General features: G+C 45.0%; 1 protein-coding gene across 3 annotated transcripts in view; it reads left to right on the top strand.

Moving 5' to 3' along the window:
- The window catches only part of HMMR (hyaluronan mediated motility receptor), a 90,482-nt gene that overhangs the window by 52,070 nt on the left and 13,385 nt on the right, over nt 1–25,027 (top strand). For all 3 annotated transcript variants that reach the window (XM_029583574.1, XM_029583575.1, XM_029583576.1), the window contains exons 16-21: nt 6,466–6,579; nt 8,880–9,038; nt 10,068–10,223; nt 10,331–10,433; nt 16,174–16,350; nt 24,159–24,321. In XM_029583574.1, the coding sequence (XP_029439434.1) occupies nt 6,466–6,579; nt 8,880–9,038; nt 10,068–10,223; nt 10,331–10,433; nt 16,174–16,350; nt 24,159–24,321 (872 nt within the window). The remainder of the gene's footprint in view (nt 1–6,465; nt 6,580–8,879; nt 9,039–10,067; nt 10,224–10,330; nt 10,434–16,173; nt 16,351–24,158; nt 24,322–25,027) is intronic.

Raw genomic sequence — 25,027 nt, 5'->3', positions numbered from 1 at the left:
TGCTTTCCTTATATAATAGAATGCACTGAGGATTTTAGATTGCTCAGCAGCTCATCAACCTACTCAAGCTGTCTAGGCAGCTCTTCTCCTGAAGCACACTGCCTAGGCCCCATGCTACATCTTCATTCCAATCACATTTTGAGGTGAAGGTTATCATTTGTTCCCTGTATGTACCCAGATCAGTCCAGATTCCTGAGTGTTTATTTTTGTCCTAGGAAGATGCTTCTAATTGATCATATGGTAGAAGGCATGGGGAAGGGGGTACTTTAGCTCCCATCAATAAGCAGGCCATTTGGAAAAAGGACCACAGCACTGACATGCTAGTCCCAAAGAATTGCTCTAGGCTAAAGGGTTTCCTATAAAGGGCATAAGATTTTGGCCTAAAAGATGTAGTTCCTTAACATACCCAGATCAGTCCAGAGAAGTGGGTTATGTATCCCTATAGCAGTGCCCAAAGCTTTGTTCTCTGACTCCATCTGCTGGTAGGGATACACAACCCACTTCTCTGGACTGATCTCTCTCTCTCTCTTTCTTTCTATATCTATATGGCAGGGATGCACTCCTGCAGTTTTTAATTTGATTTTTTCAGTAGTTAGAATTTTTTTCTTTTACTTGCGGTCGCTTCCTGAGGTGTTAGGCACCTTCGTGGGCCATCCCTCAGTGGAAGCCGGGGGATTGGATATCCCTGTCAGGGTCTCGCCCACTCCGGGTCAGTGTGTGAAGGCCAGGGGCTCCTGGTTACTTGCCACTGACACTGCTACAGCTGCTCCCTTGATCCCTGCTAGAGCATCCCCTGTTTTGCCTAAGTAAAGTTTTATAAAAAAAAAAGAGCAAAGTTTCTCAGTTTGTGCATCTGGCCAGATGCAATCGGCTCTGAGGTAAGGAGTCAGTGCAGTGGGATTGGGCCCTTGGAGACCGTGTGGGGAGGCTGTCAGCTTCTGGACTCCCTCAGCTCCCGGAGCTCCGGGCTGCCGTGGAAGGGGTGAGTTTCCTTTTTAGACCAGCTGTTTTTGCTACTTCTCGGCGGCATTTTCAGTCGGGGACAGGCTGTGTTTGCCGTGGTGCGCGAGGTTTTTTTAAATTTATTTTTAGGACCGATTTGTTTTCGCCTTCCTGACTGATATTTTCCCGCGTCATGGCTGCGAGCGGTGGTGCGGCAATCATGGCCTTATCCCCCTTAGATCACGAGGCGGCACGCTTTCATAGATGGGGCCACGCTCAAAATTGCCGGCCAGCCGCGTGTGTGGCCACATCCAGAGTGGTCAGGCTCCAGATGCGGCCTTTGTATGCCCCGATTGTGCTCAAGAGGTAGGAGACTTGTCAGGACTGGAAGAAGCTATTGAAAAGATCAGATGCCTGCCTGAAGAAGGAAAGACTGGCTATAAGTCTCTCCAGTACCTTTCTTCTTTAAAAGCTTCTAGCAGATGTTACTTTGCTTTCCTGCACTTTTACCACATGAAAATTTCCAGTGCAATCTACTAAACTGTAGTATCTGTTTACTAAATCCCACATGGCTGAGCCATGGAAACCCTATGCTCTGTGATACTGGCCGTATAATTGTGAGAGTTCTTAACCTCCCTAGACCTACATACATATTCCAATCTGTCAAGAACATTTGTTTCTTTGCTTTGCAGTATTGGGTCGCCATTATCAATTTCAGGCGTTGCCCTTTGGCCTGGCCACCACCCCCAGAACATTTTGTAAGATTATGGGGGTCATAGCGGCAATATTGAGAAGAAAGGGAATCCTGGTGCAACCGTACGTGGATAACTGATCCAGGCAAAGTCCGTGGAGGAGAGTCCCCGGGTGACTGACAGGTTGACCTCCTTAGTTAATGAACTCTGGTCGTAAAACTGGACAAAAGCAGTCTCAAATTCTCCCAGTCCTTGGAATATCTGGGAGTCTGATTCGACACCAAGCAGGGCAAGGTCTTCCTTCTAAGTGGATTAGGAAGTTGATGTCCCAAATGCATCAGTTGATGAGCACGATATGCCCGATGGTGTGGAGTTATCTTCAAGTTCTCAGTTTCATGGTGGCAACCCTAGAAGTAGTGCCACGGGCGAGGTCACATATGCGACCTCTTCATCGCTCCCTGCTGTTGTGTTGGAACCCACAGTCTCAAGACTATTCGATTCGCCTCCACTTACTGATGGAAGTATACTCTCTGCTCCAGTGGTGCTGCAGGAAGCTCACCTGGGTAGGGGCGTACTCCTGTTCTCTCTGAACTGGCTGGTCATTGTGACAGACATGAGCCTCCAGGGCTGGGGAACCTACTCTCAGGAACTGAGGGCCCAGGGACATTGGACCTAGGAAGAGGCCCTTTGGAATATAAACCGCCCGGAAGCCCAAGCAGTCAGGCGTGTCTACAATTCAACCACATACTCCAGGGTCAAGTGGTCCATGTAATGTCGGACAATGCAACAGCAGTAGCCTACATCAACTGCCAGGGAGGAACCAAGAGTCAGCAGGAGTCACAGGAGATAGACCTCCTTATGGAATGGGTGGAAATACATCTACAGGCGATCTCAGCCTCCCACATTATAGGAAAAGATAACATCAAAGCAGACTTTCTAAGCAAGGAGAGTCTGATGCAGGAGAGTGGGTGTTGTCGGATAAAGCTTTTCAGCTTGTAGTAGATCACTGGGGTCTCCCGTCCATTGACCTGTTGGCCGCATCTCACAACGCAAAGGTTTCCTGATTTTCTTCAGTCACAGATGAGATCTGGGGACAGACTTTCTCATTCAGACCTGACAGGAAGAGTATTTGCCTTCCATGGCCCCTGCTGGGCAGGGTCTTTCGCAGAATCGAGCACCACAGGGGATTAGTCCTACTAGTAGCTCCAGATTGGCCTAGGCGTCCGTGGCATGCGGAGACTGCTGGTAGAGACCCCTTCTGTGCCCCCCACAGTACAGGGACCTGCTACATCAGGGACCAGTTCTTCATGAGGATCAGACTCTATTCTGTCTTGCGGTCTGGCCCTTGAGAGGGCTCACCTGATAAAGTGAGGATATTAGATGGCAGTAATTGCCACCTTACTCCATGCATGAAAGTTCTCTACGTCCCTAGCGTATGTGCGGTTCTGGAGAGTATTTAAGGCCTGGTATGAGGAACATGGTGTTTCCCCTCGGCAGTCAAAATCCCACTAATTCTGGAATTTTTGCAGGATGGCATGAATAAAGGTTTGACCTTTTAACTCCTTGAAGGTCCAGGTAGCAGCTATCTCCTATTTCAGGGGAGAGGTGCACGGAACCTGCCTGTTTGCTCACCTGGACATGGCCCATTTTCTGAAAGGGGTGAAGCAACTCCGGCCATCCCTAAGGTGGCTGGTTCCCTTGTGTAATCTTAATCTAGTAGTGGAGTTTCTGGCAGGCCGTCCTTTCAGCCGCTGCATATTCTTTCTTTACGTTTATTAAGCTTGAAAATTGTATTCTTGGTGGCTATATGCTTGGCATGTTGTATCTCTGAATTACATACAGGCCTTGTCGTGTCGGGAACGTTTCTCCGGATAACTCCAGAAGCGTTACAGCTTTGTACCATTCCATCCTTCTTGCCCATGGTATTTTCGGACTTTCATTTAAATCAGTCCATTTCGTTGCCATCCCTAGATAAGCACAAAGATGTGGAAGAATACTGCCCCATCTGTCATTTGAATGTCAATAGGCTATTGTTGCAGAATCTGGAAGTTTCAGACCTGGTCTGAAAGACGGACGGCCTGTTTGTCCTTCACGGTGGAAGGAAGCAGGGCGAACCAGTTCTGCACGCTACTGTAGCTTGCTGGATTAAGGTGGTGATCACAGGAAAGCAATTACCTTTTCAGGTTAAAGCTCATTCCAATAGGACTCAGGCGGTCTTGTGGCCGGAAGGTCTCCAATCGACATCTGCCAAGTGTTCTACCGCCTGGACATTCAGGCCCGAGAGGACGCAGCCTTTGCAAGGGCAGTGTTAACCGGACAGCGGGCAGCCTTCCGCCTCAATCGGGAGTATGTTTTGTACATCCCATTGGTCCTGAGTCCATCTGGCTATACACTAGAAAATGGAGAATTACTTATCTGATAATTTCATTTTCCTTAGTGTAGACAGATGGACTCTGCATCCCAAGAATGGTGCCAGGGATTCGCTCATGGAATTACTATTGATTCCAAGAGATTATGGGTAAACTTTCATCTAGTCCCTAGATCAGGGCATCTATAATTTTACTGGAGTTCAGTGGTTGGTTGAGTACAGTTACGGCTATCTCTTTTTAATCAAGTTTTTAATCGTTTTTTCAATAGTATATCCTCAGTGGCTTTTGAAGAGAATACTGAAGGGCTGATGTGACTGCAGAGTTGTATGTAGGGTGACATCAGCTTTGAAACCTGATTCTCTCTCCTTCTGCTGGCAGGGGAGCATAACCCATTGGTCCTGAATCCATCTATGTACACTAAGTAAAAGGAAATTATCAGCTAAGTAATTTCTACATTTTATCTGAATTTTCCTTTCCTTGAATCCTGCTGCACCAGTCCAGGATCCTCCTGGGAAGTTGAAAAGTCTTTGAAGCAGTGTACCTCTTTTTAAAGATTGAAGCAACCAGAGGTTTATTTTTTGCTTCCTCTTCCTTTTTCTACCTCTTCATTTATTCAAGAAAAGTTTGGAACACTCATTTCTTTGGAGGATCCTTTTTAGTATTTCAAAATTGTATGTATGTGTTAAGAGTTTGACTTATAGGATTTTTCTTTTCCATGGCTTTAACATAATACTGGCTTCTTGCTGGAGCTGCACCATTTCATGGAAAAAGTTGTCCTCTGTCTCCATCTGCTAGCAGGGGGAGATAAGCCCCATGTCTGGACTGGTGTTGCAGAATTCAAGGAAAGAAAATTTATCAGATAAGACTAAATTTCTCCATGCACAGCATTTGACTCCACATAGGTGACCCCTTTTCCCCACTAATGGCCAGATTTTAAATCTATTAAATAAAGACCTGTTATATTTAGATGTATGTTGAGTGTGCCTTCATACGATGCAAACTTAATAAGTTCCGCTATCGTGTATGTGAGCCTTGTTGTGGCTTCTAAATCATTAGGCACCTCAATATTGGTTGTTAATTTATGTTAATGTCCACGGGTTTGCGTACTCTTCAAAATAATTTTTATAACTTTGAGTGTTATAACGCATTGGCCTTAGCCGCCACTTATCTTGTGCTTGCTCGGGTAGTCAGTCTTGTGCCGCCGACACCGGGGTGTTTCGGAGCGAGGCTCCTTCTTCACGGGCTGTGCATTGTCAAGAGAGACCGCAAGAACACAGCTGTCGAATATACACGGAGCTTAATTGACAGCACTACTAACGCCGAAGTCCACAGAAATTCATATAGCTGCTTCAGCAAATTTCCACAGTGTTCTTGCGGTCTCTCTTGACAATGCACAGCCCGTGAAGAAGGAGCCTCACTCCGAAACACCCCGGTGTCGGCGGCACAAGACTGACTACCCGAGCAAGCACAAGATAAGTTGCGGCTAAGGCCAATGCGTTATAACACTCAAAGTTATAAAAATTATTTTGAAGAGCACAATTTTCAAGCTTAATAAACATGGACATTAACATAAATTAACAACCAATATTGAGGTGCCTAATGATTTAGAAGCCACAACAAGGCTCACATACACGATAGCGGAACTTATTAAGTTTGCATCGTATGAAGGCACACTCAACATACATCTAAATATAACAGGTCTTTATTTAATGCATTTAGTTACATGTTATAAGAGATTGGGTCTAGTATTACTCTACAGATTTTAAATCTGCCATGCATGCGCGTAAAAATCCAGCCCTGAAATAACTTGAAGAAAAAAAGTTAAAAAAAAAAAAATACGGGGGTGGGATTTAGATGGTGGGGAGGGGGTAGGAAAGTTCCCTCTCTTAAATTGGAGGGAACTGGGGGAGCCCTGATCTCGTCGCCGAACAAATTTGTAAAATTTTTCAACCCCCCCCCCTTGCGCGCTCTGCCCGCACATACGCACGCGGATTATAAAATCCGGCGCGTATGTGCGCACGACCCACATATTTTATAACATGTGCATACATGTTATAAAATCGGCGCGGCCATGTGCGCTCACACACCTTTTAAAATCTATCCTACGTGAATATGTTTACCTGCTGTGAGGGAGAAGTTTTCCAACCAGGGGAATTAGTGGGTAACACCTGGCTAAGCCTCTTTCAAAAATTATTCTTCCCATCACACTAGCTTTGGGATTGAGCGCATGCAATAGGGATAAAGATTGTCAACTTGCTTTGAAGAAGGGTAAAAATGTATGACTATTTGGGTGAGCAGAAGTGCTATAGCAAAAGAGTTCTGTACTGTCCAGTTTAAATCCAGCACTGGTCAGGAAGTAAAGAAATGCTATTGGAATGCTTTTAAATAGCCATTTAGAAATAAGCTGTCAGTCTAACAAACCTTTTGGATTGTAGCACATGGTAACACTCGTTTCTGTTCAGGAGGGCTGAACTGGAGAGAGTCAATGAAATGAGCAGTAAAGAAATTGCACAGCTCAAAGAAGCACAGAGCAGCACCTTGAGAGAGCTTGAGGCGACGACAGCTGCGTTGGAAAGGTATGTGTTGAATACTGTAATGTTGTTGGATCAAGTGAACCAATGATCGAGGGAGAAGATATTTTCCTGTTCTAAATACGTCACAAAAAAGGAAACTGACAGCAAGCAGGCAATGTATGTTTAGTTTTGGTGCTGAGCATGATTGTGATCCACTTGTGTGGCTAAGCTGAACTGCTGATCTTCACAGAATATACATTCTTGGAAAATAAAGACCTGTTTTTGAAATAAAAAGTAGGAAATGAAGTTAACTTTAAGTGAGTATAAATTCCTAAATGGTGCATCTTCACGAAAGTTAATTTACATTTCAACACAATTGTTTCCTTTGTTTAGTTATTGAATTTGGCTTTCTTAAATATTAAATTAAAAGCGTTAATTTCCCTGTAAAAATATTCCAGCCTTACTGATAACTTTTCTATGAAGATTTGCTTTCATCAAAATAACATGAATACTGGGTTATTTAACGTTGTGGTTACAGAAAGCCAAGCCGCATATTTGTAGCAGGTCTTAAAAGGCAACAGCTCATCACTCACAGAAATCTATTTCCCTAAAAAGCGTTTGCTTCCCCAGTCAAAGCTATTAATTAAAACTTAAGCCATAGAGTCACTGCAGCGCAAGGCTTGTCATTTCCCAGATTTCTGGAAGATTCTGTTGAGTGTCAGGTGAAGTTTCATGACCCACTTGTAACTAAACTGCTAGGTTCATCAAACATCTGAACAATTTACTTTTCTCTGTGGACAAGCATCTCAAACAGTCACGTAAGATTGGTGATGATGTCAGGCTGTTTTTGTCTCTAAGCTCAAACTTGAGTTGTTGTTTCTGAACGTGCATGGGACTTCCTGCGCTAGCTTCCCCACGCACATCTTCTCAGTCTATTTTCATCCACTTCGACGTACGGTCGAGAATCATCTCTCAGCATCCCTGCTATTTTCAAAAATGTCAACTGAGAAAAAGGGGAGAAACTCAGGAGCTTTGCTAGGTACTTCAGATATCTGGCATGAACCCAGAGGTCTCTTTCTTCACTTACTTCCTGCCCCTCATCCCCAGGGTTGCCAAGTTTTCCACAGACCAATCCTGAACACTTAGGGGCAGATTTTATAACCTTTGTGCGCGCTACCCGGTGTCCACAAATGTAAACGCGATTGTATAAAATCCGGGGTCGGCGGGAACTTTCCTTCCGCTCCCCCACCATCTTGCCCTACCTAAATCCCTGCCTACCTTTATTTCAGGAGTTATGTCTTGGAATTCCAATTAAATTAAAAAAAAAAAAAAAAAAAGCATCCTAAACCGCATGCATCTACAGCTGAACAAACTTTACATACTCTTGATTACAGAAGAACCCTCTTATTTTACTTAAAAATAACAAACACTCAGGAATTCAAGTCGGCTGTTAATTTCATGCAATATAACAAAGAAAAGTTCAGCAGTTAATCCTTATTAAAATGGTTGGTACAATGCATTTTATATGCAAACCTGAAATTAACAATACCGTATCAATAAAGGCCCATCAAGTGCGAACAAAGAACATTGATGTCTCAGAATCCAGCACCTCTCCAGGATATTTGTAGAGCAACCACATGGTTACTCCATAAAAGTATGGACCGTTATTTATTTGGGCAAGTGATGCTGAAAAATATCTTTAAATTAATCAAACTTCCTGCAGTGCATAAAAAAAGATGCCAAGAAATCTTTGACTATCAAACCTACTCCAAGGCAACTCTCACCTGGAGACTCCCGTCTTGTGCGGCTATTTGGGATGCTTGTCTACAGAGAAAGCGAAGTTGCTTACCTGTAACAGGTGTTCTCCAAGGACAGCCAGCCACCCCCCCCCCAGGAAGTTTGTTAGGTTCAAAGAGACCGAGGAGACTTGTACATGGGGACACTAGCTTGGGAAAGCCCGCAAAGAAGAACTCAAAACTTTCCGAGCTGACTTGGTGCCATTGGATGATGTCGCCCATCTTTAGAGATCTTCGTTTTCAGTCTTTTTAAAAATTTTGCCTGCGTATTTCAATGTTATAACACACAGTGGAAAAATGACTTTGATATAAAAAAAAAAATTAGTGGAAAAGTCATTTTTCCACTGATTTTTTTTTTTTTCATCTAACATTGAAATTCCTAGGCACAATAAAAACTGAAAACCAAGGTCCTAACCATCTTGCATGGCTATTTGTTCTGCTGCTCACAGAGAAAACCTGTCGGCAAGCACCTTTTTGTTTTCTCCTTGATATACAGGTAAGCCATTAAGTGTGGGCTGAAATGTTGAATGTGAGACTGCTGACTAAGTGCTTGTTCTTTGTGTTTAGTTATAAAGTGTCAGTGACTGGAGAAATGGAGAGCCTAAAGATGGAAAAATCATTATTGCTACAGAAGGTCAGAGAGGCAGATAAAACTGTTCAGGATACACAGCAACGTTTACAAGAGATGAGGCGTTCTAAGGATAAAGCCATAGAAGACTATGCCAGGTAAGAGGGGAAAAGGCATGACTGTGGTGCTATGCACATATGAGTGATAAACCATGTCAGGTGATCATATGATGCCCAAATGTAATACCACTGAAACAGTTCTAGAAGGGTAACATCTGCAAGAGCTTCAAAATATTGGAACATTTTTTTGGCTACCTTAATTCTAATTTTGAGATGTACAAAATGATGAAGAGAACTTGGGTGTCTGTCACCAAATCGGAAAGGCCGAAACAATTGCCATGATCTTGGATGAGTGAAAAACATTAACTGGTGAAAGATACTAAGATGCTTTCAAAGAAACTTCCCCAACACTTCCAAAGTATTCACACACTTACACACGTCTCGCAGAAACAGGGAAAATAACATGTTTGGGAGTATGCTAAAAGGTGCCTTCCAAACTACTACCTCACGTCTCCATTCACACAACCATCGCAACCACACTACCTATACACATGGCTATATACCAAAAAGACACGCACCCATAATACCTTACCCAAAAACCCTATACACATCCAGTTCCCCATTCACCCACACACTTAGCCCTTCTACAAATCTGCACTGGAAAGCATTCCTGGAGCCATGTCACTGATTGTTCTTCTTATCTGTCTTGCCTACAAACTGCAATATTTCCCTTATTACCTTTTTCCCTGCCAGAGCTGCCCATGATACCCTCCCTCCATCTTTCCTGCCAGCTCAGTGGAGTCATGTGACTGGCAGTCAAGAATGGGCATTGGATGTCTTGTGTAATCTTTACTTGGGCAAAGGTGTTTGAAGATAAAACATATACTATCAAATTTTTAGACTGCTCTAGATCTAATGCTTACATAAGCATAACAAGACAAGTTTTGGCTTCGTCCATGAGCAATCTATGCCTGTTTCCCATGTATAAAATCTTATGCATCTTCATTTTGGATATTATGAAAACTAGGCTGACTTAGACCCTCCAATAAGAACTTGAGAAATGCCGGTCCATGCTGCTAATGCAGTTTTAACACTAATGAAGTAACATCTATCTTCCTTAATATTAAGGGACCTAGAGGATGCCCAGGCAAAACTAGCAGTAAAAGAAACTGAAATGAAAATATCTTTAGAATCCCACCTTGTGAAAACCACTGAATTTCAGAACCGCATAGATCAACAGAGTGAAGATATTATGAAGCACCTTGAACAGCTAGAAAACTTAAGGTCAGTTACGACTTTGAGACTTTTCCTGTTTCGTCTCTCTTCAGGTTGTGTCTACTGTTTTTTATCTTTTCTAAAAAGTTAATCTTATTAACTATATCTTTATTTAGGAAAGAGACTGCAAACGATAAGAGGATTATTGAGCTAAAGGAAGAAGCTTGCACCTGGCGCACTCTGTATGAAGATTTGCTCAACAAAGTCAAACCTTTCCAGGTATGCTGTATGGTACCATTTTTGGTGACAAGAGTAACTGTTTTCTGTGTTTGTATTCAATAATTATGTAAAATTAAGCCAATTTTCATCTAAGTAGTTTGAATTATATTAATTTAATTTAGGTTTATATTCCGCTTTTCACACTTTTTTTTTTTCTTCAAGCGCTTCAAAGTAGATTACATTCAGGTACTCTGTTTTCCTATCCCCAGAGGGCTCACAATCTAAGTTTTGTACCTGAGGCAATGGAGGATAAAGTGACTTGCCCAAGGTCACAAGGAGCAACAGCAGGACTTGAACCCTGGTCTCCTGGTTTGTAGCCCAGTGCTACTGCTCCACTCCACTATTAAGAATAGCAAAGCTGAGTTATCTAACCATCCTGGTGCCTTTCTGGTCTGGCAAAAAAAAGTACCAATTCAATACTGCATTTAGTCAAATAACTCATTCTGCTTGCTGTTTCTGACTTGTGCAAAGTGGATCTTTCTAGGTATTTTGTCTATCCTTGTACAGTTAATGGCAGTTTTCTAGCATGTAGCCAGATGGACTAGGATCAATGGGTTATGCTATCCTGCCAGCAGATGGAGATAGTCAGATGTCACCCTAGATACATCCCTGCAGTGACTTCAGCCCTTCAGTATTTATCAGTCTCCAGCAGATGGTGGACATACCTCTCCTATGGGGATTGCTTTTTAGAAGAAGTTCTATATTTAAATTGGAGAAAAAATTGAGCCCCGCTTTCCTGCAGTGATACCTAAAGGTCCCTCCCCCAGTTGAGAATTCCTGAGACGATTTTCTAAGATCCCTCAGAGGTGTGCCTTGGTCTGGTAGCCAGTTCCTAGTGTGGACTTTCTGCTTAAGCAGCTGAAAGGCAGCAGGTTAGGGAAGCAGAGCGTGGCGGTGACGACAAAGCCCTCTTCCACCCCCCCCAACTGTCTCTGCACTCAACTTGTAAATGCTGAGCCCAAGTAAGTAGGGAAAAAAAAAAAAAGATTTACCTCCTGATTGAGACATTCGGAGCGGTTTCGGTAAGACTTCCTCCAGTATCCTACCTTGGCATGCTGTTCCATTGTCTTTCCCGATCCCTTTGAGGTTAAGGGGAAGTAGGCTTCAGAATGGGTTGAGTGGCCCCCTCCCCCCGGTGGGCTAGGCCCTGCTTTAGGCTTGGTCGGCTTGGAATCTTTTCAAAGCTTTCATACAGGCGCAGTCTGGAACCTCAGCTGGTAAGCCCTCCCTCTCACACTTCTATTGGCAGAACTCAAGGAATCCTCGCCTCACCAAGGGTATCCCTAGCAGGGACCCGAATGACACGGATGAAGAGGAGAATACAGATTCCTTGGAAAATGGGTAAATTCCCCCGGTTTAGAACAGTTTCAGACCATGTTACAGTTTTTCCATAGAGACAAATTGCCAGCCCTCCAGACCCTGAAGATTCTGGGAGTTCCTGGGGCAGAACCAAGAACCCCATTCTGATTTCCCTACGGAAAACCTCTTGCTACTTTCCAGTGTTGGAAGCCATCCAGGAGCTGATTGATCTAGAATGGAATGCACAGAAGCAAGCATTAAAGGGGGGGATGAACGTTAGAAGCTCTATAACCACTGGATCCAGCACTAAGAGAGCGTTTGTGTTTCCCTAAAGTGGATGCGCTGGTCTGTGCCATTTCTAAGCGACCTCTATCCCAGTAGAGGGAGGAGCAACCTTAAAGGATGTGCACAATAGATGGATGGAGTCCATCCTTAAACAGGCCTTTGATGCAGTAGCAGTGACCTTACAGATTGCTTCTTGTTGTGCCCTGGTAGCTCATTCGTGCCTACTCCTCTCTTACGATGTGGATGACTCGGGGGGTGAATTCCAGAACGATTATGGAACCTGCTGCCTTTTTAGGTTACGCGGGCTCTGATCTAATCCTGGTGGCATCCAGAAAGCAGCTATGACTGCGGAATTGGTCAGCAGACGCAATCTCCAAGGCAAATCTTACAAAGTTGCCCTTTAAAGGACCACTCCTTTTCGGAAGCGAATTAGAAAAGCTAGCCAGTAAATGGGGCAAATCTCCAGTTCTCAGACAACCAGAAAATAAGAGAAAGCAGTTACAGCATTCCTAGCCTATGAGGGGTCGATCCAGGGGCTCCCAACACTTGCCCCTACAGAAACTCAACACTTCAGAGGTCTCTGCCATTTGGGAGATTTTAGTCCTTTCGTAGTTGACAGCCTAAGAGAGGGGCAGGCTCGGGTTTAGGTTAGTCCCAAACCCCCCAATGAAAATTTGCCATTCCACTCTCAGAACGAGCAAATAAGGGGTTGACTGTCCCTTTTTTACCAGAGGTGGGTTGAGGTCACTTCAGACAAATGGGTACGGGAGGTCATATGAGAAGGATATGTGCTGGAATTTCACAGCACTCCTCAGGACATATTCATGATGTCTCCTTGCCACACCCAACATAAGCAGGCAGTGAAGACTATTAATGCTTCTCAGGATGAGGGCTATAATCCCAGTACCTGCCCTCCCAGGAAAATATGGGGCATTCTTCCATCTATTTCATCCCAAGATGAAATAGATGGAAAAATGCCCCATATTTTCACCCAAGAAGGAAGGTTCCTTTCACCCCATCCTGGACCTCAAGAGCGTCAACAGACATCTACGAGTGAATCATTTCCATATGAAAACCCTACGTTCAGTGACAATGGCCATACAATTGGGAGAGTTCTTAACCTCCCTGGACCTATTCAAGGCCTACCTACATATTCCAATCCGTCAAGAACACAGTTTCCTATGCGGTACTTGGTCACAATTATCAGTTCTGAGCACTACCCTTTGGCCAAGCCACCACCCCCAGAACATTTTACAAGATTATGGTGGTCGTAGCGGCAGCATTGAGAAAAGAGGGAATCCTGGTGCACCCGAACTTGGACGATTGGTTGATCCAGGCCAAGTCTGGGGAAGAGAGTCTCTGGGCGCCCAACAGGTTGACCTCTTTGCTTCAGGAACTCGGTTGGGTTGTAAACCTGGACAAAAGCAGTCTCAAGCCCTCCCAGCCCTTGGAATATCTGGGAGTCCAGTTTGACAACAAGCAGGGAAAATTCTTCCTTTTGACCATGCAGATAAGGAAGTTGATGTTCTAATTGCATCAGTTGATCAGCATGATACGCCCAACGCTGTGGAGCTATCCAAGTTCTCTGTTTGGTGGCAACCCTGGCGGTAGTGCTATGGGCGAGGGTACACAACCACTTCAACACTCGCTACTGTCACATTGGAACCTGCAGGCCTAGTTTGCCCCCATTTACTGATGGGAGTATCTTCTTGGCTCCAGTGGTGGCTTCAGGAAGCTCATCTGAGCAGAAGTATAACCCTATCCGCTCCGAACTGGCTGGTCCTCACAACAGATGTGAGCCTCTGGGGCTGGGGGAGCTCACTGTCAGGAACTGACTGCCCAGGGATGTTGGACCAAGGAAGAGACCCTCTGGAACATCAATTGCCTGGAAGCCCAGGCAGTCAGATTGGCATGTCTAGAATTCAGCCACAGACTCCATGGTCAAGCAGCCTGGGTCATGTCTGACAATTCAATGGCAGTAGCCTACATCAACTGCCAGGGTGGAACCAAGTTTCACAGGAGATAGATCTCCTTATGGAATGGGCAGAAATACATCTACAGAAGATCTCAGTCTCCCATGTTGTAGGAAAAGACAATGTCAGAGCAGACTTTCTAAGCAGGGAGAGTCTGGATCCAGGAGAGTGGGCTTTGTTGGCCAAAGTCTTTCAGCTGATAGTAGATCGCTGGGGTCTCCCAAGCATCGACCTGCTGGCCGCATCTCACAATGCGAAGGTTCCCCAATTCTTCAGTTGCAGAAGAGATCCGTGGTTCCTGGGGATAGACACTCTCATCTATTCCTGGCCAGTAGAGAAGTTGCTGTACAGCTTCTCTCTGGCCCCTGCTGGGCAGGGTCATTCACAGAATCAAGCACCACAGGGGATTAGTCCTACTAGTAGCTCCAGATTGGCCCAGGCGTCCGTGGTATGTGGACATGCAGAGATTCCTGGTGGAGACCCCTCTGTACTTCCCACCATACAGGGACCAGTCCTTCACGAGGATACAACTCTATTCTGTCTTACGGTCTGGCCCTTGAGAGGGCTCGCCTGCTGAAGCGAGGATATTCTGTGGCAGTAATTGCCACCTTACTCCACACACAGAAGTTCTTTCCGTCCCTAGCATATGTGCAAGTCTGGAGAGTATTTGAAGCCTGGTGCAAGGAACGCGGTGTCCCCTCTCAGGCGGTCAAAATCCCACTAATTCTTGAATTTTTGCAGGACGGCTTGAAGGCTTGACCTTGAAGGTCCAGTTAGTGGCTCTCTCCTATTTCAGGGGTGAGGTGAATGGAACCTGTCTGCTCATCTGGATGAGGCCCATTTTCTGAAAGGGGTGAAGCACCTCCGGCCATCCTTACGGTGGCAGTTTCCCTTGTGGAATCTTAATCTAGTATTAGAATTTTTGATAGTGCCCTCCTTTCAGCCGCTGCACAGTCTTCCTTGCGTTTATTAATCTTGAAAACGATGTTCCTGGTGGCTATATGCTCGGTGCATCGCTGAACTGCTGAACTGCAGGCATTGTCGTGTCAGGAATTGTTCCTCTGGATGACTCCAGGAGCCTTACAGCTTTGTACTATTCCATTCTTGTTGCCCAAGGTAATCTCTAAGTTTCATTTGAATTGGTCCATTTCGTTGCCATCTGTAGACAAGGACGTGGAAGAATACCGCCTCCACCATTTGAATATCATTAGACATTTAATGCGGTATCTGGAAGTTTCAGAACCAGTCTGAAAGATGGACTGCCTGTTTTGTCTCTCACGGTGGAAGGAAGCGGGGCGAACCAGCTTCGCGGGCTACCATAGCTCACTGGATTAAGGTGGTGGTCACAAGAGCCTATGTGGAGGCAGGAAAGCCATTACCTTTTCAGGTTAATGCTCATTCCACTAGGGCTCAAGCAATCTCATGGGCAGAAGCTAGACTGCTATCTCCTGTCGATACCTGCCGAGCAGCAGCGTGGTCCTGCTTGCACACCTTTTCCAACGCCTGGATGTACAGGTCTGAGAGGATTCAGCCTTTGCAAGGATGGTGTTAACTGGACTGCGGGCAGCCTCCTGCCCCGCTCGGAATAGCTTTTGTACATCCCATTGGTCCTGAGTCCATCTGGCTACACGCTAGGAAATGGAGACATTACTTACTGATAACTTCATTTTCCTTAGTGTAGACAGATGGACTCGGGCAGCCGTGGGCGAGATGCTAAATTCTGTGCCAAGGATTCACCCGTGGAGTGGATATAGATTCCAAGAGAGTACAGGTAAGCCGTCATCCAGTCCCTAGATCAGGGAATCTATATTCTTACGGGGATTTAGTGTTTATGATTGGTTGAATACAGTTACGGTTATCTGTTTTTAATCATATTTTAAATCAAGTTTTTTCAATTTCTACAGTGGCTTTTGAAGAGAATACTGAAGGGCTGAGGTCACTGCATGGGGGTATCTAGGGTGAAGTCAGCTTCAAACTCTGACTCAGTCTCCATCTGCTGGCAGGGAAGCATAACCCATTAGTCCTGAGTCCATCTGTCTACACTAAGGAAAACAAAATTATCAGGTAAGTAATTTCTCCATTAAATATCTTTATAAGGTACATAAAAAGATTTCAGATCAATAGAGCTTCTAAGGATAATTTTGAAGCTAACCTTTTCAATTATAGAACCTTATCTTTTTCAGCAACAACTGGATGCCTTTGAAGTTGAAAAAAATGCTTTGCTAAACGAACATGGCATAGCCCAAGAAGAAATGAATAAACTGAGCGATGCATATGCAAAGCTATTGAGTCATCAGAATCAAAAACAGAAAATAAAACATGTCATGAAACTGAAAGAGGAGAACACTCAGCTCAAACAGGTTAGTAAATTAGTGCACAGGTGTGCGTCTTTTTTTTTGTTGTAGCTTCTTGAGAAAAATGCTAGTTTTTAATTTAAAGATTTGTGTAGATACATAGAAATTGCAATGCAATGTAAACTGCATTTTCCTTATCCCACCAGACCAGTCATGTTGGTATTTGCTCCCCTACCAGCAGATGCAGGCAGAGAGCAATCTTTTTTTTTCATTACTATATAGGGAATTGTGCCACCTGCAGCCTTTCCAAATTCTGTCTCCAGAAGATTGTAAAAGTGCAATTCCTGCAGCCTAGATTCTGGGAATGGAGGAGGTCCATTCCTTGAGTGGCCCTCTAATTGAGCAAAGGGTTTGATGGCCTTTGTCTTGTCTTAGTCTGTGTAGGGAGGAGAGACAGACGCCAGAGAAGTCTGGTTCCGTCTGTTTCCCCTCCCCCCTCCAGCTTTGGGCATTTCAAGGGATAAAAGATCTGCAAAAGGGGTCAGTCTGGTAGCTGTTGGCAGGAAAGATATCTTCTCCTAGGACAAGCAGGATGGTAGTCCTCACACATGGGTGACATCGTCGGATGGAGCCCGATCTGGTCCACAGCATGTCAGTATCCATGCGGAGTCACTCTTCAGTCTTTCCGCGAAGCTTTTGCCTCGCAACTGTGGAGCTTGTGTTAAACTTTTTGGAAAACTGTCCTATTCTCATTTTTTGGGTCGTGCCGGGCCCCTCAATCTACTGGAGTCAGTTATTAGGTGTCACGGTAAGTGGGTTGTTTTTTTTTTTAAACGTTCTTCGCGGTTGATTCCAGACTGTGCTGCTTCCCGGTGCCCACGGAGCTGCTGGTGCCTGCCCCTATGCCTTTGGGGCTCCTGGTGCCTTTGGATTCTCAGCCTAGGGGTGCAACGGGGGGGCTCTCCCTCTGGTGTCCCCAGGTACTCTGAATGAAGAGGATACTCCCTATAATCCTTGGGAGGTTGAGGCATCCCCGTCCTCTTCGGAGGACTCTGAGGTCTTGCCCCTTAGCCTTTTCCCCCGAAAGAGAGGCATAGATCTTCGCCGGAAGACTTAACTTTTGCCAGCTTTGTGAGGACTATGGAAGAATTGGTGCCATTCCAATTCTTGACTGAGCTGGACTCCAGACACAAGATGCTAGAAGTCCTCCAAGTGGAGGATGCCCCTAAAGAAGTGGCAGCAGTACCGGTGCACGCCATCTTTAAGGATCTGTTTGGCTGTGGGAGTATCCCATTTCGATCCCACCAGTAATCCAAAAGACTGATGCAACTTACTTGGTGCAATCCATTACAGATTTGAACAGCACCAGCTTTCACACCAGTTGGTAGTGGTAGAATCAGCCTTGAAAAAGGCGAAGAGGTCATGGACCCATGCTTCGGCTCTCCCAGGCCATGATCACAAAGACTGGGATGCAGTAGGAAGGAAGGTCTTCCAAGGGTCCATGCTGATGGCCTGGATTGCATGTTACCAACTCTATATGAGCCAATACTCCACGAACATCTGGAAACAAGTTCAAGATCTGGTGGAACGCCTCCCACAACACCTTCAAGAGGCTTTCCTGAAAGTAATTTCAGCAGGGGCTGAAGTGACAAACACGAGATCTGGTCCACTTATGACGTGTTCGAAACTGCGGCGAGGGTTGCTGCGGCGGGCATAGGCGCTCAGTGTATAGCCTGGCTTTGAGCCTCTGACCTCTGGCCGGAAGCTCCCTGTACCAGGGAAAAATCTCTTCGGAGATAAAATCAAGGAAGCAATAACACAGCTGAAGGATTATCACGAAACCCTCCAGCATCTTTTCGCCAGATCCTCAGGCAAAAAGTCCTCAAGTCAGAGTTCAAGACATCCCTTTTACTGCCTGAGGAAATATCCTTCAGCAGGCAGGGCGAGATCTCTGTGTGCTGTGCCTAGGAAACACATGAGGCAGCCGCATCCCCTCTACCACAGCCAGGCCTGTATCAGTGTCCTGCCATGGGAGTTTAAGCCAGCAGCCCATGCCCGCGATAGACAATCCCCCAGTCAGAGGCCACCTGCGCTTCTTCTTAGACCATTGGCTCTCAGTCATGTCTGACCAATGGGTCCTGTCCAGCGTTTGTCGGGGTTACAGACTGAACTTTCAAAAGGTCCACCCTGAAATCCCTTCCGTACTCCTCATGAGGGGTTTTTGGTGAACCAGAAAGTACTGCAAGTGGAACGCCGCACTCTTAACGGCTCGAGCGATTGAACCTGTTCCACCAAACCAGTGAGGCATTGGGTTTTATTCCAGGTATTTCCTGACTCCCAAGAAAACAGGAGGCCTCCGTCCTATCCTGGACCTGAGAGCTTTGAACAAGTTCCTGGTAAGGGAAAAGTTCAAAATTGGTTTCGCTGGGCACTCAAATCCCTCTTCTGAAGAGAGGGGCCTGGATTTGCTTCCTCTAACTAAAGGATGCCTACGCTCACATTACAATCTCTCGCAATGGTGGGAGAGGAGCACTTTCGATATCAGGTGCTCCCCATCGGCTTAGCATCTGCACCCTGTGTATTCATGAAGTGCCCAGCAGTGGTGAGTGCTTATTTCAGAAAGCAGCAAGTGCAGGTCTTCCCCCTTCTTCGATGATTAGCTTTTCAAGAGTGAAACCAAGCCGGGGGTGCTACAGTCCCTCCAATCTAATCAACTACCTGAAGTCCCATCTTGTTCCATCCCTTCAGCTAGACTTCATTGGGGACAGATTTGACACTATTCAGGGCTGGATGTTTTTGTCCTGGGACCGGGCACTGACCCTAATATATTTGGCGGGGGGAGGTCTCCTGAAGTCTACAGGCCTCTGCACACAAGATGCTATGTCTCTTGGGTCACATGGCTGCGACAGTTTGTTACACCCTTTGCCTGGCTACACATGTGCAGGTCATAGTGGACTTTATGGTCCCAGTGGCACCAGGCCACCCAGGACCTTCGTGCACACATCAGGGTCACCACACCACTTTGGGAAACTTCTGTGGTGGGAAACCCAGTCCAACTTGAAGGTGGAGATACCTTTCCAGTTTCTTCCTCCTCAGGTCATTATCACTACAGATGCCTCCCATGTTGCAGATCTCTGCACCCAGGGTCGCTGGACCTCGCAGGAACAACAATGTCAGATAAACTTCCTGACAGCAGTTACAAGCTTTATCTGCTGTTATTAGTATGTTACTATGATACAGATATACTGAAGGACTGCAGGTGGCACTATATTCTATATAGGGTGATGTCATCAAAACAGTTCTCTGCTTCCATCTGCCAGTATTGACAAAAACCCCAATTCTGAACTGGTCTGGTTATTCGAGAAAAGAACATTAGCAGGTAAGAATCACATTTTTTCATGAATGGGGATTTGGGACTGGCTAGCATATATAATAAATTTAACAGAATTTGTGTTCATTCTACATAAATGCAGTTATATAGTGAGACTTTTTAAAGCAATAATTCCAGTATAGACAAATTGTGCACTTAAATAGCAATATATCATGTTCCCCAGCACTCACCATCAACATATACTGGTGCTTGGGGGCTATAATAGGTTGCTTTCTTTATTTAAAGCTATTGATCTAACTTCCTGTGTAGGATCTGCATTCTCCTTATGGTTTCTGAAACTAATGTACTGTCAGGGAGGACCATGGCAGAGGGCCAGCAACTTTGTCATGATACCTTCATGTGAAAAAGCCTCTGTGCTCCTTTGACATACAGGATTTATACCTACATGTCAGAGTTGCAGTTTTGCTTCAGAAATACCTAAGGTTCACCCTTGAAGTTTTGTAATTTAATTGTATAATTGCTGTTGGTTAATTTATATAACATTACAAGGTATGCATAGCACTATACACACAATACAATTCTGCTCCATGGAGCTTAGTCTAGTGAAGACATACAGTCCAGAAAAAATAAGTTCTGAGTTATCTAGAAATGATTAAAGTAACAGCCATGAGCAGGAAGAATTAAGGTTCAAGTTTTTTCAAAAGTGGCCTGAAAGAGGGTTGTGTTTAGGCTGCATTTGAATCTGGAGCCCGCTTTTAGGAGAAGCTAATCCCATGCATTTGGTGCAGCAAGGTAGAACACATGGAGTCTAGGTTTGGTGATGAAGATGGGCACAGATAAGAGCTACTTGTCTGAATGATGTTTGGGAAGAGCAGTGTATAGGGCAATAGGTAATAAAGAGCTGCAGAGTGAAGGCACTTGTGAGCAAGTGGAAGTCTGGCTCCTATTTACTACATTACATTGCATTTTACACTTGAAACTAGGGGTTTTCTCATTGAAATGGCATTGGTGGTAGGGAAATCACTAGGGATGTGAATCGTGTGCCATATCGTCTTAACGATTGAAATCATGTGGCAGGAGAAGAAAATGGTGTTTGGCACGATTATTTCGTTGAAAAATCGTTAAAAATTGTTTTTTCCGATTAGTGCGCACTAACGGGAGTTAGTGCGCACTAACAGAAATTGATACAATTTGACACATTTCAGGTCAGTTAAGGTCAGTTTAGGAATGAATATGTATTCCTATTGGCTGCCCTCTTATTTATTCATGTTACCAAGATTCCCACTGACAGTATATGGGGGATGGGAAATGGAAACAGTTGGTAGCTTGACAAAAAAAGTAATGTGATCAGTCAATGTGACTAGAACTTGTGCCCTAACCCTGATACCAGGGGTGTTGTGATCCTCCTGCACACAGTGCCCTAACCCTGGCACCAGGGGTGTTGTGATCTCCATGTACACACAGTGCCCTATCCCTATTAATACCAGGAGTGTTGTGATCTTCCTGCACACAGTGCCCTAACCATGCACCAGGGGTGTTGTGATCTCCATGCACCCAGTGCCCTATCCCTACTAATACCAGGAGTGTTGTGATCTTCCTGCACACAGTGCCCTAACCCTGGCACCAGGGGTGTTGTGATCTCCATGTACACACAGTGCCCTATCCCTATTAATACCAGGAGTGTTGTGATCTTCCTGCACACAGTGCCCTAACCCTGGCACCAGGGGTGTTGTGATCTCCATGTACACACAGTGCCCTATCCCTATTAATACCAGGAGTGTTGTGATCTTCCTGCACACAGTGCCCTAACCCTGGCACCAGGGGTGTTGTGATCTTCATGCACCCAGTGCCCTATCCCTATTAATACCAGGAGTGTTGTGATCTTCCTGCACACAGTGCCCTAACCCTGGCACCAGGGGTGTTGTGATCTCCATGTACACACAGTGCCCTATCCCTATTAATACCAGGCGTGTTGTGATCTTCCTGCACACAGTGCCCTAACCATGCACCAGGGGTGTTGTGATCTTCATGCACCCAGTGCCCTATCCCTATTAATACCAGGAGTGTTGTGATCTTCCTGCACACAGTGCCCTAACCCTGGCACCAGGGGTGTTGTGATCTTCATGTACACACAGTGCCCTATCCCTATCAATACCAGGAGTGTTGTGATCTTCCTGCACACAGTGCCCTATCCCTATTAATACCAGGAGTGTTGTGATCTCCAGACTGGCTGGGAGCAGGGATGCAGCTCTGCATGGATTACTGGGACAGGCAGCCCCAGACTGGCTGGGAGCAGGGATGCAGCTCTGCATGGATTACTGGGACAGGCAGCCCCAGACTGGCTGGGAGCAGGGATGCAGCTCTGCATGGATTACTGGGACAGGCAGCCCCAGACTGGCTGGGAGCAGGGATGCAGCTCTGCATGGATTACTGGGACAGGCAGCCCCAGACTGGCTGGGAGCAGGGATGCAGCTCTGCATGGATTACTGGGACAGGCAGCCCCAGACTGGCTGGGAGCAGGGATGCAGCTCTGCATGGATTACTGGGACAGGCAGCCCAGACTGGCTGGGAGCAGGGATGCAGCTCTGCATGGATTACAGGGACAGGCAGCCCCAGACTGGCTGGGAGCAGGGATGCAGCTCTGCATGGATGACTGGGACAGGCAGCCCCAGACTGGATGGGAGCAGGGAAGCAGCTCTGCATGGATTACTGGGACAGGCAGCCCCAGAGTGGCTGGGAGCAGGGATGCAGCTCTGCATGGATTACTGGGACAGGCAGCCCCAGACTGGCTGGGAGCAGGGATGCAGCTCTGCATGGATTACAGGGACAGACAGCCCCAGACTGGCTGGGAGCAGGGATGCAGCTCTGCATGGATGACTGGGACAGGCAGCCCCAAACTGGATGGGAGCAGGGATGCAGGTCTCCATGATCCGTGATCTGGTGGCCAGTGTGGCTACTTAAAAAATACACTTACCAACAATCAATTACCACATATATTTGAACTGTGTAGTTCCAGCCAGGAGCACCTTTCTAAAATGCACAGTGATTGGCAAATTCAACATGCACTAGCATTTCACATGCCTGCTAACAAAAATAATAAACAAACAAGTTCTAGTACATGAGTGATGATCATCACGTTACTTTTTTTGTCAAGCTTCCAACTGTTTCCATTTCACATCCCCCCAACCATTACCTCAGTGGGAACATCAATAGATAAGAGCACAGCCAGCCAATAGGAATACATATTCATTCCTAAGTGACCTTTACTGACCTGGGAAGTGTCAACAATTTGTATCATTTTCTGTTGGTGTTCGTGAGTTTCCAGTTCCATTTCCCATCCCCCCAACCATCACCTCAGTGTGAACCTTGGTAAAATCAATAGATAAGAGGGCAGCCAGCCAATAGGAATACATATTCATTCCTAACTGACCTTCAGTGACCTGGAAAGTGTCAATTTGTATCATTTTCAGTTAGTGTGCACTAACCCGAGTTAGTGCGCACTAACTGGGAGTTAGTGCGCACTAACACGATTTAACGATTTTTAACGATAAATCGTTAGAATTTCTATTGTATCGTGTTCTATAACAATTTAAGACGATATTAACATTATCGGACGATAATTTTAATCGTTGAAAAACGATTCACATCCCTAGAAATCACACAGCTGAATTTTGAACAGACTGCAGTGGAGAGAAATCATTGGTAAATCCATAAAGATCAGGTTACAGTAGTCCTAAGCAGGAAGTGGTAAAAGCTGCTGAAGGTTTTGGTAGTATGTTCAGTAAAAGGATATCTTGTAGAGAAAGGAACACTTAAGTGCAATGCACGTGTGCAGAAAGAAGCATCAAAAGTACCCCAAGGCTTGAAGTAAGGGGACTGGGAAGATGATGATTCTGTGATCACAAAAGTGGGTTTGCTGGGGAGGGATTTTATTAATCTGTATGGACCTTGAAAACTAGTGTTCCACTTTTCAAGCAATCTTTGGAGATAATGCTGCAAATTGAGGCTACACTCATGCATCTGCAGTAGAGCATTAGCCGAAGGAATAACCTGATTTCTCACTCCCTTAGGTCATCACAAAGAGGCCTTTTGTACACTTCCTTCCCCAAACAAGCTCGATTGATGGTAACCAGAGTGTGTCCTTTATCGGTCACTGTTTCCACCCTCTGGAATTCTCTTCCTGAAGCTCAATGGCTTATGGATTGCATGAAAATGTTTTTAAAGCAATGCTAAAAAAAATAAAATAAAATAAAATTTGTTCGAGCGGGCTTTTTGCCCAGCATTGATACATTTTTCTCTTTTTCAGCAGCGTTTGCTTAACTTATTATTCTGTGTTTTATATTTTTTTTTTTATTTGCCTGTTACTACTTTTATTGTACAAGTTAGCTTGTACTTTACATAGGGCTATAGCGTAAGCGACTTATAAATAAAAATAAATTGAGATCAGAAAAATCCATTCATTCCATAATGATTTTCTTATTTAAACTATAAAAATTTACTAGTAGAAAAAACAGGTCGGGTAACCATTGTTTATGTACCACAGGAGGCTTCCAGACTGCGTTCCCAGCTCGCCATTGAGAGGCAGGCAGGAAAGAGGCTTCAGGAGCAGCTGAACATAGTGCAGGGCGTACACCGATTTGATCCTTCCAAAGCTTTTCAGCATCCGAGTAAAGAGAACATGGTCCCTAAAACACCCCTTAAAGATGGTAAGTGTAACTCTTCTGTAGAGCAGTTTTCCAGCAGAAATGATTGGCCAGATTAAAGAAATGTATATATCAAATGGTGTAAAACATTTTTATAAGGAAGTTTGAGGAAATTTGCTAGTATAAATAAAATGTACCAGGTTAGCATTACATTATATTCCCTTGCAGCAGTCTTGCTTTTGTAAAATTTGTGGGGAGCCACAAGTAACATTTTTGGAGCACACATTCTCTAGGGATCATGTAGGCTGAAAGATTTGGCTCAACTCCTTTAATGTTGCAGGTTAACTATAAAGGAAAATTAGTTCTTACCTGTTAATTTTCATTCCTGTAGTACCAAGGATCAGTCCAGACTGCTGGGTTATGCCTCCCTTCCAGCAGATGGAGTCTGAGAAAAGCTGAAAGGCACCTCCCATATAACCTGGTGTGCCACCTGCGATCCCTCAGTATAATCAATATCAAAGCAGAATGAATGTAACATATGGTAAACAACCAATGACTAGATCAAGTCAAACATTAACCTCTGAAATAACTATAAACGTTTGACAAAAAGAACTATGTCATGTCTGAAGGTATGTTCTGAAAAAAATCTGCAAAGAGAAACAATACAATCAGTCGAGTGGGACTCTCCTTCCTCTGGGCGGGCGTCTGGACTGATCCTTGGTACTACAGGAACGAAAATTAACAGGTAAGAACTAATTTTCCTTTCCCT

This window comes from Rhinatrema bivittatum, chromosome 18 (assembly GCF_901001135.1).
Source record: "Rhinatrema bivittatum chromosome 18, aRhiBiv1.1, whole genome shotgun sequence".
Classification (NCBI taxonomy): domain Eukaryota; kingdom Metazoa; phylum Chordata; class Amphibia; order Gymnophiona; family Rhinatrematidae; genus Rhinatrema; species Rhinatrema bivittatum.
Note: the sequence above shows the minus strand (reverse complement) of the source record. Positions and strands in the feature narration are given on the sequence as shown.